Here is a 13511-nt window from a genome sequence, read left to right as displayed (position 1 = left end):
AAGATTCCAGCAGCAGATTCTGGGGAAAGGAGGGTCAGCCAACAATGGATGCTCCACAGTAAGTCTATGAGTGACGTCACTGCACAGATATTTCAGCCATTATCTGGGATTTCCCCTCTCCCCTGAATCTGGCTGCTGATGAGATGACATGACCAGACGACAGCGCTCTGAGAATAGGGAAGTAGAAGCATATTTCTTCTACAGGGTAATTAGAAGGGGGGTGGGAGCAGATTTAGGCTTAATTAGATGGACTTCCACTTTAAGGAAGAGCTTCATCTCTTTCTCAAAGATAAATTAACTAATTTTGTATACAACAGTGATTTATACACAAAATGTCAATAAAGTAATGCATGAAAGTAAAACATACTGTATTTAATGCTAACCTTTTGTAAATATTAATTTTATTCACAAAGATATGGTTATACCCCAGTTACTTTATTCATATCAGTTAAAATGGAAATAAAAGATGATGGGACTCACATAAATTACCATTTCACCACTCCATCTACTAAATTCACAAGAAAGAATTGTGGTCAGCACTATGCAAAAGAATTATTATGTAGCATTCGTTTTTTTTGGAAGACCACAGGAGAACTGTGTAACATCTTTGGGATTAGACGGAGTACTTAAAAGACCACCACAGCTAAAATGGAAAAGAGATACAAACAGCATTCACATGTGTGTACGCTGTAAAGCATGTTAATTGTTAGTTGCCATCTTTGGCTAAGAAAGGCACCAAAATTATGGTATACAGTAGATCTACATTAATACCACACAGGAAATCCCCTTTTGGTGAGTAGTTCTTTTAAAGGGAACTGTAGTTAGGAAGAGATCTTTCCAAAGGGGACACAGTGATAAAAAAAAAAAATACTTTATATGTAGAACAGGAAAGGACTGAAATCCCTCCTTATGCTGTCTGTGTTCCCACCAAGAGTGCGCCCTCAATTTCTGTGTGGTCCTAGGGAGACGTGATGGGAAATCTCTGACGTTTGGGTGGAGTTTAATTTTGAAGGATAATTTCACCTTTTAAAAAAAAAAAAAAAAATCAACATGTTTTTGCAGGTAAAAAAATGTGCATTAATGATTTTTTTTAAGAAGCCTGCAGAGCATTGCATCCACAATCAGCAAATCAAGGGTGCAATCTCAGGCTCCTGCAGACTCTCAGCATGGCTGTCTGCCCGTACCTTGTACAGGCAGGTAGTTGCCTGAGAGCTGGAAGATCAATGGACTACAGGAGCGCTCACCAGTGCCCTCACAGCCCATTAAGAGCATAAAGATGTCAGCCGCAGTGGCTGATGGTACTTGCAAGCATTCATTCACAGGAAACTGTGAATTAATGACGCGGCTGTGTGGACGGAGCCACGGATGGCAACACTGTTTTCAAATAGTAACAATGGGTACAGGGAGAGGATCCTGTCACAGAGAGGGGGACCAGTGAGGAGAGGCTGTAGGTGCTGGAACATAAAAACAGATGGCACATTTTAACATGTTCCAAAGGTGAACTTTAATTCTAGGAGTTACATTTTAGATATTTTCTGATAAAGGCATGAAACTTTTATTAGTCATGTATGGATGCTTTAACATACACCAGCTTGCAAATATATTTGTGGTCCCTTCAAAAAAGAAAAAATATCCAACCATCTGATAAATATGTGAGATGATACAAATATAAAATAACCACGTTGCAATATCACATTTTAAAATATACTTTTAATAACCAATCCTGTGGATAACCCGTGTCCATGAATTCAATATGAATCTTATTAAAATATAAGTGCACAGACACTAGCGCAATGAACCACAGCAGCAAAACAAAAGTAAATACAGACACGCCCCAGCGCCTTTCTATAGCACTATAGCCCAGCACAGGTACACACATGCTGCCAGCAGAATCTACCCTATACCTAGAGCTAACAGGAGAACCAGCACAGACATGCAATAAATATTTTCTGCATCTCTACTAAAATTTTTATAAAAAAAAACAAATATTTTCCACTAATGGGGTTAAGTCCCGATTCACACTACAACGACTTGGTTGCCTGACAAGTCGCGGTCCATTCTGTGCTACGGGAACCGTTCTAATAGGAGCGACTCAAGTCGCTCCGACTTAGAAAAAGGTTCCTGTACTACTTTTGACACAAGTCGGAGCGACTTGCATTGACTTCCATTATGTGAAGTCCGTGCAAGTCGCGCCGAAGTCAATGCACGGCGACTTCACAGGTCGCCCCCGAAGTCGGATCGCCATAGTGTGAACCCACACTTAGGAGTCAAATGTGTAAAGGTTTAGTAAACATTTTGGAAACTTTAGATGTTAGAACATTCTACAACTTAACACTTTACAGCATGTCTGTGTGACCAATTCACCCATCAGCCCTTAAAGTGTGTTTCTACTATTGCAGTCAAATTTGAAAGCCCCTCCACTATATGTTTGTGATGTGTACCCATTCACACACCGTACCTCAAAGTATTTAAAGTTGCACTACGGGAGTTATGCTCATTGCATTGCAGAAAGTATATATATATATATATATATATGCATATATCATATCGGATAGATCGCTGGGAATCACTGTACAAGTCAGCGCTGCAACAGTGATAGCTGCGATCTTTTGAGTCCTGCTGCTGTCCTAAGCATCTGGCTTCCCTTTTGCACACTGAACACAGGGGTCACTACTGCCATTCTTATGGTGCATTGCATTTTTTCAATAAATACCAGGACAAGGTGAAGATTGTGACATTACTACCCCTCCTTGTCCTTTCAGAAAACACCTCACATTCGTAGAAAAAATACAAGGATTTCTATGGACTGATAGCAGTGCAGAGCAAGCAATATACTGTGGTCAGTGTGCAGAGGGGAAGTCGCTCCGAAAAGGGCATAAGCAGGACCTGGAAGAGTGCAGCTTCTATTACAGTAATGCCAACTACCACAGTGATCCAGCTTCCCCACCTGTCCATCAGGTTGGACAAATGCATACTTACATTGTGTCAAGCTGGTCCAATGTAAGTTTGCAATGAGCATTATTCCAGGTGTTCAGCTAAAAAAAAAAAATATTTCTTACCTTTCATTGGAGCAGATTTAGACCAAACAGCTAGAAATTGTTGCCAAAGAGCTTGCAATGTGCCAATAGGGGACATATCGTAGGACAGTTTTTTTCTTTTAAGTGCATTAACATGTACCATGCAAACCTTGTGATATCTTTAACCCTTTGTCCAAGTAGTAGATGCTACTCTTTAGCCAATTTTTCCATCTATAGCCAGCCATAGATGGAGAGATTTTCTTTCCTGCAACCTGCAGAGCTGTTGTATTCTCCCAGCGGGGGGCGTGATGCCATCCCAGCCAGGAGAACACACAGTGATTATTGCTAGCGGCTTTAGCCACTGGCAATAATTGCATGAAAAAACCGACAGGCTGGTTGTACCCAAGTTGATCGATCAGTTGAGTACAATTAGCCTGCCCATACATGGTTCCAAACTCAGCCGGTCCCTACTGAATGGACCGAGCTTTGAACTGTCTTTGGTCGGTTTTAGCAGGTTTTTTTATGCTATGTGTATAGGAACATGTCACAAATATAAAGTAATCCCCAATGTGGCTGCAAAAGTAGAAATACACTTTAAATGAGCAACACTTTAAACCAGGGACAGATGACAACTTCATGACTCAGAAGAAAGAAAAAAACTACAATAAAATCACAATGCAGAAGAAATATCTCTGAATTAACCCCCAAATTGCTGCAATGAATCAAAAGCAAGCAGGCACAGAACACAAACATTCATGATGCAACAAGACTGGAGGAAGGGCAGAAATAGGAGGAAAGCAGTGAACTGCATGACAAGACATGTAACAGTCAAAATACCTGAGGCTTAGTGCATTCCTGTGAGCCAAAATGAAATGAATGCCATAGGAGAGGAAAGGAAAGGAAAAGGAAAAGATGGAGATTACCAAGACATGCTAATAAATATTCCATCAGTATGAAGATTGTGAGGAGAAGGGCATATGATAATAAGAACCTTTGTATGGCTCCCCAATCAGCCCTTCCTCATTTAAATATCTGGAGAGCCATGAAACCATTTAAGCACAATTCTGAGAGCCTGGCAAATTCTACCAGCCGTCATGCCATTTTAGCACTTTCTAGACCAGATTCTCACAGAGATCAACTAACACTATGGTCACTCAATGCATATAAAGAGACAACGAAGTGTGGTATTTAGGACAAGTTCTACCAGGAAACTTTCCATTTAAACTATCCTCACTTTCATCAGCATGAATTATTACAGCTGAACACAACAATGTTTCTGTTCATGCTTTTTGTATTAATATATTTGCACAGCAGAATTTTTTTCAGAAGTAAATCAAACTTTGCATGGGTGACCACACATGGACAAATATCCTTAGCTGAAACTGATGGGTGGTGAGAGGTCATACCGTCATTGTTGAAACATCAGACCTGCCAGAGTCCACTGCAAATGTTAACCATTTTCCTCTAATATTTGCATGCGGCTTATGCATAGTGTAGGGCCCTTCTCTCTCTATGGAGAAGGTGGTATGACTCTTGATCAATCTCAGAGATTTCTACATTGTATAGTAAGAAATCCAAATGCCTGGAACTTACCTATATGCTGTGCAATAATTTTTATTTTCTGTCACTTTTTAATGAGGATTATTTTCAATCTTATCTCACAATGCTATATTACAATAGTATAAGCAGTAGAGAAGAGTACATTGAACCCCCACATAGAAAGTAACATATGACTTCCAGACAGTATTACCAGATGTCAATATAATACATTGGTAGAAAGCTAAGAAGTCGGGATAACAAAACAAGCATAACTGTGGGATCCCGAGGTACCTAGGCCAGTGGATCTTAAACACATCATTCAGAATATGTAAATAACGACATCATACAGACAAATTATATTTATCTAGAAAAAGGGTACAGACTTCTGCAAAGGAAATGGAATGGCGTGCGAAAGGGAGAGGAAAATGGGGAAAAAAAGAGAAGGGGGTCAATAAGTAATGTGCTGGAGTTGGGAAAGGTAGTGGATTACTGGGAGAAGGGAAGATTACTGGGAGATGGGGGTAACCATCAGGAGGGGACAAAGAAAGAATAATACACATAAACCCAAAGATGGATCTTATTGGGCCTAATTAGTAGGACTGATAAGACTAAGAGTTGCAGGCAGAAAATTGTCAAATTCTCGAAAAACGTTGCTGAGACCCTATTTTTGGAATTCTGATGAATTTAAATTGTCCATGTCACTTACAAGTTTAGTACTTTACTACAGTTAATGCATCCTTTGAAGATCTCATCTATCATACACAAGGCATGACAAGTGACTTACGTGATACAAGCTGCCTTACATTACCTATACAATAGGTTGATTCCTATCTGCCAGAGTGCTTTTCTTTTTCCTGTGGTTCAGCCCCCCATCCCCCAAAAAAATAAATAAATAAGAGGCAGATTAGGTCTTTTTTCTTCCATCACTCATATAGGTTTCTATGTTGGTTCTAATGTAGTGGATCTTTTCACTGTATAAAAGCACTACAATTACAGCATTAGCCAAACTGGCTTGTATAGGTACCTTAAAGGCTAATGACCACAGATTTCCAACTTCTCATCTAGCTAAATCAAAGTTACTGCCAAGCCTAGCAAAGATATGGTTACTCATTGAGCAGCCACATCAGCTTGCATATGGACAAATTAGAGATGCCTCAATGGGAAGGCCGATCCATTTAAATGTCAGCAATGAATCAATAAAACTAGAGGAAAAATCAGTGTGTTCCTCTGTAACCACTACATATAAGCTGCCTTTCTCTATACACGACAGTAAAAATATCTAGTTTGATGTTGTAACCACCAAAAGAAAAAAAAAAAAAAAATTTACATAACTTACAACCCCATTTTCTAAAGAGTTGGGACGTTGTTTAAAATCTACATAAAAACAGAATGCAATGATTTTCAAATCTCAAAAACCTGTAATTTTATTTATGATAGAAAATAGAAAATATATCAAATGTTTAAAAAGAGAAAATGTACCATTTTAAGAATAAAATAAGGTCATTTTGAAATTGATGACAGCAACATGTCTCAAAACATTTGGGACAAAGCCATGTTAGCCACGGCGTAGCATCCCCTCTTCTTTTAACACGTTCTGCAATCTTCTGGGAACTGAGACCAGTTGCTGGTGTTTTGGAAAAGGAATGTTTTCTTACTCTTCCCTGATATAGGATTCTAACTGCTCAACAGTCCTGGGTGGTTTTTGTTGTATTTTTCGTTTCAAGATGCGCTAAATATTTTCAATTAGTGAAAGGTCTAGACAACAGGCAGGCCAGTTAAGCACCCAGACTCTTCTACTATGAAGTCATGCAGCGGTCACAGATGCAGAATGTGGTTTATCATTGTTCTGCTGAAATATGCAAGGCCTTCCCTGAAAAAGAAATCATCTGGATGGGATCATATGCTGCTCTAAAACCTGGATATATATCTTTCAGCATTGAAGGTGCCTTTCCAGATGTGCAGGCTGACCATTCCATATGCACTAATGCACCCCCACATACTATCAGAGATTCAGGCTTCTAAACGGAGTGCTGATAACTAGCTGGAAGGTCTCCATCCTCTTCAGTCCGCAGGACACGGCGCCCATGGTTGCCAAAAGGAATCTCAGATTTCTATTTGTCTGCCCACAGAACAAGTTTTCACTTTGCAGCAGACCATTTAAAATAAACTTTGGTCCAGAGAAGATAGCAGCATCCCTGGATCATGTTCAGATATGGCTTCCTTGCATGCTAGAGCTTTACCATTTTTGGATGGCATGGTGAACGGTGTTCACAGACAGTGATTTCTGGAAGTATTCCTGAGCCCATGCAGTGATGGCCATGACAGAGCTATGCATGTTTTTAATGCAGTGCCACCTCTGATGGCCCAAATATCATGGGCATCCAATCTTGCATTTAGGCCTTGTCCCTTCCTCACAGAGATTTCTCCAAACTCTCTGAATCTTTTGATGATATATATTGTAGATGATGATATCTTTAAAGTCTTTGCAATTTTACATTGAGGAAAATTATTCGGAAAATTGGTTGACAATTTTTAGATGCAGCTTTTCACAGATTGGTGAATTGCTGGCCATTTTAACTTCTGAGACACTCTGATTCTCTATGCCCTTTTTATACCAATTATGGTACTGGCCTTTTGCCAATTAACCTAATTGCAAATTTTCTACCAGCTCTTCCTTGTTAGTACCACTTTGCCAGCTTTTTGTTACCCTCTCCCAATCTTTTTGGGACATGTTGCTACAATTAATTTCAAAATTACCTTATTTTGTTCCCTAAAACTTTTCTCAGTTTTAACACTTAATATGTGTTCTATTTTCTATTGTGAATAAATTATGGGTTTATGAGATTAGCAATTCTTTACTTTGTTGTTAAATTTTTCACAGTGTTCCAAATCTTAAAATTGGGGTTGTAGTTGTATTGGTATATATGTACCCACATCAGCAAATATATATATATATACCTTCACATGATGGCATCATTCTGTTAACTTTCTCAAAAGTCTAAACATCCTGTGAGGCCCAAAACGAGTGCTTGTGAGATTTTTTTCCTCTGATTGGACGAGGTGGAGAGAGTGATATCACTGCCCCGCCTCTTCATCTCATCCAATCAGAGCTAGTTTTGCATTCATTGATCAAACGCAAAGCATTCTCTGAATGGCACCATGACAAGTGACTGGCCCTAGTATACGTATGTATGAATGTAATTTAGGGACCTTCGATTGTGAGCTACTTGAGGGCAGGAACTGATATGAATATACAATATATATGTAGAGCGCTGCGTAAAATTGTTGGCACTATACAATATCTGTAATAAATAAAAAATAATTACGAAAAACACTGTAGTAGCGGTGTCTACTTCAGGGGTTTCCAGCTTCTCGAGGGAACCCACAGGTATAGTATACACATAGCTATAGCTTACATTGGTCCTAAGTTGGACACATTGCTACAGTACATACTCAAGTGTCCCTTGTGTTGTTCAGATACTTTACAATGCCTATAGAAGGAAAACCTCTCAAATAGGTATTAAAACTCACAGCAGCTACATGTGCTAGGTCATTTTCAAATTGGGTAGTTCTCCGAAATATTTAACCATGCACGTATAGCAATGTTTAGTACTAACCTTGGAATTAATGGGCTGTCCTAAATGTGACAAATGGAAATGAGCAAAAAAAAAAGTTCACGCTCAGTTGCACCTCTGTTGTGTGAATGGAGCCTCAAAGTAGGCCAACTTGCTTTTTCTTATCTTGAGCAGCTGGCCTTTTCAATAAATAGGGGATATGTTTTAACTCACTTTTGATTTTGAAATAAAGTCACGCCTTGCTCTAACTGACTGTGCCTGAAATGACTAACAAATGAACAGGCAGAAAAGCCCCTGCTAATTCAATATGTGATATCAGGGTGTGTGTTCTCATGGTCTGGAAGCAATAGTGAAAATCTAAAAGACAACACAATCCAAAGCTTTTTTCCCCAGCCTGCACTCAGGGTGTGAGGGTACATATCATTGCCTCATGCTACAGAGACTGAGATTCTGAAAGATGATCTCTACTCTGCCCCAGCACAGCAGATAATGCAGCATGTTGTAATGCTGTCTTAAAGGGTAAAAAGAGGGCAAAGTTTGCCTTGTAGGAGAGAGGTACAAGTCTAGACAGCTGTAACCACGCATACAAAACACAGGCTCTCCAGATCTAGGCTAATTCCTTCCAGCACCTTAATAGAATTTCAACATTTCCTAGCTCTGAATCAAGGGTCATGGGATTAACGGTGCTCTTGAGAACCATCTCTTCTGCTAATCATTCCAGCAGAATTGAAGTAAATTGTCCTTGATTTAGTAATGTTCCACATATTGCAATTGTGCTGCACACAGTGCACTTGATTGCCACTTTACGCCATGAGCAAAAATCAGGAGTTTGCAGCTGTCTGAATAAATAGAAATACAGAAAGTATAAAAGTTACTCACTGTGTGGTAGCCTCTTGGCAGTGGAGGTTTTCCAACAGGATAAGGATCCACAGTATCGATGATGGTCTGTCTCTCTCCTTTCTGATTGATCTTCCTGAACCTCCGTCGAGACTGTCGGTGAGAGGCTTGTCTCTGAAAATACTCTTCATTTTCATCCATATAGTCCACCTTAGGAAGACAAACATATTCACATACAGATAAATAGCTCTAACTAGTTATCAATATAACTGAACATGCTCAATGATCACAAGGCACAGAGTGCTATTAATGTTAATATTACTAGTCATTCCCATGCTGAAACCACTAATCAGTTCAGAACATTTGTTACCTAGGAAACTACAAACTGGTCGGACAGGTCTGTGAAACTTTTAAATGACCTGCATTAGTCGATACCAGCAAATGGCAGAACCTAATCTTTTAACCACAAGCCAGCCAAATTATGGAAGCTGTTTCATGTTACAGGCCAACACAAATGAGAGACTATAAAGCTTACTGAGTAAACTATGCAGAAAGCAATAAGGTACTTTAAAGCCTCTTAGGCCATACAACCTACACTGCAGGCATATGTCTGTGCCTGAGTAAAACCACCCATAGCAATGAAAGGCTGTACACGTGTATATAATGTGCAGATGTGAATTTATGCACATATGAAAATTTGAAAATTCACTGAACACAGCTTTTGTGCAACCAGGGGAATTTACACAAATATGGCATATAACTGAGTATAGCTAACATGCAGCCATCTATTAATATGGGTGGCTGTACAATGTAGCTGCATCTCTCATGTGCAGAATATAAACAGAAACGTTTACCCCTATCCTGCCAAGGCCAATTAAGGCTTTCTCTAACGCTCTCACACTTTGAGAGACATGTACTTAGTCATGCAACACTATACCCAAACAAAATTGTTATAATTTTTTTTAAGACAGATAGAGCTTTCTTTTGGTGACATTTAATCACCGCTGTGCTTTTATTTTTTGATAAACAAAAGGAAAAAAAAAAACAAATAAATAATTTTTCTTCCTCACCGATGTGCGCTGATGGGCACGGATAGGCTGCACTGATGAGAAGACACTGATGATCAGTGCCAGCGATGTGCTGACACAGGCTTGCCGGTTAACGGCAATCCTTTCTTCCCTACCTCCCTTTTGTCTGTGGGAGGAAAGGACTGCCGATAACTGGCAAGTTTGTTAACGTGATGAGCTGTGATTGGACATAGCTGATCACATGGTAAAAGACTGCTGTGGCTTTTAGGGTCCTTTCACACGGGTGTTTCGTCCGGCGGACTCCGCTTTGCTCAGCAGGGCATCGATCCGCTAATTCCCGATAAGCAGGCAGATGACAGGTCCGTCTTCGCCCACTGTGCTGAGACAGACCTGTCAGAGCCCTGCACTCCTCTATGGGGAGATGGGATGAAAATGGACCGCCTGATTGTTTTCATCCAACCCGATCGACGGATGGAAAATAGGGTTACCATTCGCCTGGATTTCACAGACAGGATCAGATCAGATAGCAGCGGGTGTCAGCGGACATGTCGCAACTGCCCTATAGGAGTGAACAGAGCGTCCAATCAGGTCCGCCTAAAAAACTGACAGGTGGACCGGATTGGAAAGCAGTGTTAAAACAGACCTTACCCAGATCCGTGATCAGCTGTGGTCGAAAGACACAGCAGTCACAGAGCGCGCCCAATGCATGCCGCAGGAGGCGTACAGGGCTCTATTCAATACTTCTGCACAGCGTGGGTAAGTATACCATGTTTATTATTCTAATAAAAAAAAATACCCTTTAAAACCTCTAATGATTATAGAGCTGTTGAGACCAAGTATTGATTCTTTTTCTCAAATACACACTAATACCATTTACAGATACCGAATTATTTCTATGGAGCCAGTTTACATATGTGCAAGGTGGCGGAAGTGCGATTTTAAAAAGGGTCGGGTACAATTTCCAACCAGTTCAGGTGTGATTTTCAGCGTCATACACTTTAAAAATTCACACCTAAACCGCTGAAAGAAATTGCACTGGATTATTTTTACAAACTGCACTGAAACCACAAACCCAGTCTCTCAGTCTGCGGACCTGAAGTATCGTTTTAGCATTGGAGCATTTGAACGAGTACGAGTATTCATGCAAATGCTTAGTATCAGCACCAATACCGCATGCTCAGGTAAGGGTCTGGATTTTGGGGGCGAGGGGGGGACCCCACGTCCTCCCTGGTATGGATTTTGGGGAGAACTCTACACATTTTTGGTATTTTTGGTCCTACTTAAAATTCACGCCAGTTCTGAAGCACCTGATATGGACAGTTGGGGGGGATGGAGCACGCCATTTTTAAAATTTTAGGACAGCTCTTTTGTTACCTTCTGTCATGCAAAATCGCATCAAAAACTCACGTACATGTGGTTTTTGGTGCTACTTTAATAAAGTTTGCGGGGCCAAAAACATGTTGCAGTAGCACCAAAAAAGTACCAGGACCTTTTCAAAATCGTGTTGCAGCCCTGCCACACTGATGTGAACAGGCACCATGAAATTGCTGTAGTGTGAACGAAGCATGAAGTAGAATATTACGTTCAATATGAAACTCTTCTCTTCTAAATAAACTTCTGAAAAAGTTTATTGTGAGCAGAGATTATTTTACATTTTTTATTAGACACAAATGGACTGGTTAGTTTAGGTAGGATATCATATTATATAGTAAAACTAAATATATAATGAAATAGTAAATGTAAAGTTGACTGTAAAAAAAAAGCTGAATGGTCAGCTTACATGCAGCATGTATGGGAAGCCTAAGACACATGGCTAGATTTCCATTATCCAAATTTAGGCTGCATAGGGTCAAAGAGCATTTGATGTAGCATTCAGAATTGTTCACAGTATTGATACAGCGTGCTAGAAAATTCCCCTCTCACTCACTGAGCACACACCAAGAATAGTCACTCTAAGCAGAGAGGGCGAGTGACGGCAGTGTTTGTTAAAACACAAATATATTATAAAAATGTGTTATCACATTGAAGTCTACAGTCAAGACAACAAAATGAAACACATTTTTAATTTACAAGGGAAGGCATATCATCTCTAGTTCTGCTGAAAGAGTTAATCTGGATGCTAGATGGGATTCAGAAATGAGGACATTTTGCTTCCACAGAGTGAAACAAGGGGCACTGTGCATGTTTTGCCCTCAGGAAGGAAGTGGTCTGATTACTCCTTCTGGAATGCCAATATTCTCACAGAGGGCTGCAGACCACACCCATCTCCCATTAGGTAATGCGGGGAAGATGAGCAGGACTGGAACAAGGCATGTCTGCAACTGATCAGCAGCACAGTGAGCAGAATATGATAAGAGTACAAAGAGGACTTACCACAATCATTTCAGAAGGTTCCAACACAATGCATTCACAGCCACGCCTGAAGCTCCCTGCAGATCTTTTGCCAAAGCTGTAGAAACAACAAACAAAAGAAAACATTGATTGGGAGTAAAAACTAATTTCGGCAGGAATGGTAAAATGCATGTAGTCTAATTCTGGACAATTAAGGGCACACAGATCAGTAATAAATATAGCCTGACAACAGTACATGTGTAGTACGTTCGTGAGAAAATGCTTCTTGGAACGTCAAGGTCTCCAGATAGTAAAGCCATGACTGCAGTTCTGGTTCCTGTTCACATGCTCCCTGCCATTGCTAGGCAAGCCTCCGGGTGCCTGAGCAAATTATTCCCAGAGAAAAAACTTTTGTTGACAGATGTTTTCTTTTTTTTTTTTTTTTCCATACACACACGCACAGGTTCCCCCAAATGATGAAACCCCCAAATCTAAAGATTTATACATAAACACAAAGATGGATAAAATGGAAAACAGTATGCTGTTTGACAACAACCTGGATAAGACCCCGTTCACACTGGGGCGACCTGTCAGGCGACCTGGCCGCCTGACAGGTCGCCTGCCATAGAGAAGCTGTGGACCCGTTCTAATAGGAGCGACACAAGTCGCTCCGACTTAGAAAAAGGGTCCGGAGCTTCTTTGGGGTGACCCGGAGCGACCTGCATTGACTTCAATGATATGAAGTCCGTGCCGGCCGCTCCGAGGTCGCGGTGCGAGCTGCGTACCGCGACCTGTGAGGTCGCCCCGGCAAGTAGCGTCGCCCCAGTGTGAACAGGGTCTTAAAGCTATTGGACATGCAAAATTCTTTCAGGTACAGGTTTGCTTTCCTTAAAAATAAATAAATAAATAAAAGGGGGAAAATAAAATAATGAAACCTAATGTCACAAACATTCTGAAGCTACTTCCACGAATGTTTCATGAAGCCTTCCTAAACAGTATTTCAGATTAAGGGACTGCTTTCAAAAATACACACGTCACAGATGGGAGTAATGTGGCAACTGTGGTAGTTGTGTAAGGTCAGCATGACACTGTTTTTGGAATACTGGAAGCTACAAGTCCTATTTTAGACTGGACTTATCTATCCTTGGCGAAAGCACGGCTCAAGGACACATTCTGCCTGGCTT

The 13511-nt window shown here is 40.4% G+C and overlaps 1 protein-coding gene across 10 annotated transcripts in view; it reads right to left on the bottom strand.

Annotated features, from left to right (window-relative positions):
* Positions 1–13511, bottom strand: part of RAPGEF2 (Rap guanine nucleotide exchange factor 2) — a 455748-nt gene that overhangs the window by 152271 nt on the left and 289966 nt on the right. For 7 of the 10 annotated variants that reach the window (XM_082243629.1, XM_082243614.1, XM_082243627.1 and 4 more), the window contains 3 exons: positions 12370–12445; positions 9011–9178; positions 3855–3872 (listed from right to left, as the gene is read on the bottom strand). In XM_082243629.1, the coding sequence (XP_082099755.1) occupies positions 3855–3872; positions 9011–9178; positions 12370–12445 (262 nt within the window). The remainder of the gene's footprint in view (positions 1–3854; positions 3873–9010; positions 9179–12369; positions 12446–13511) is intronic. The other 3 variants (XM_082243623.1, XM_082243625.1, XM_082243626.1) reach the window with 1 other exon arrangement.

This window comes from Pelophylax lessonae, assembly GCF_965119305.1.
Source record: "Pelophylax lessonae genome assembly, chromosome: 1".
NCBI classification, from domain to species: domain Eukaryota; kingdom Metazoa; phylum Chordata; class Amphibia; order Anura; family Ranidae; genus Pelophylax; species Pelophylax lessonae.
The sequence above is the reverse complement of the archived record's forward strand: the minus strand, read 5'-3'. Positions and strand labels throughout refer to the sequence as shown.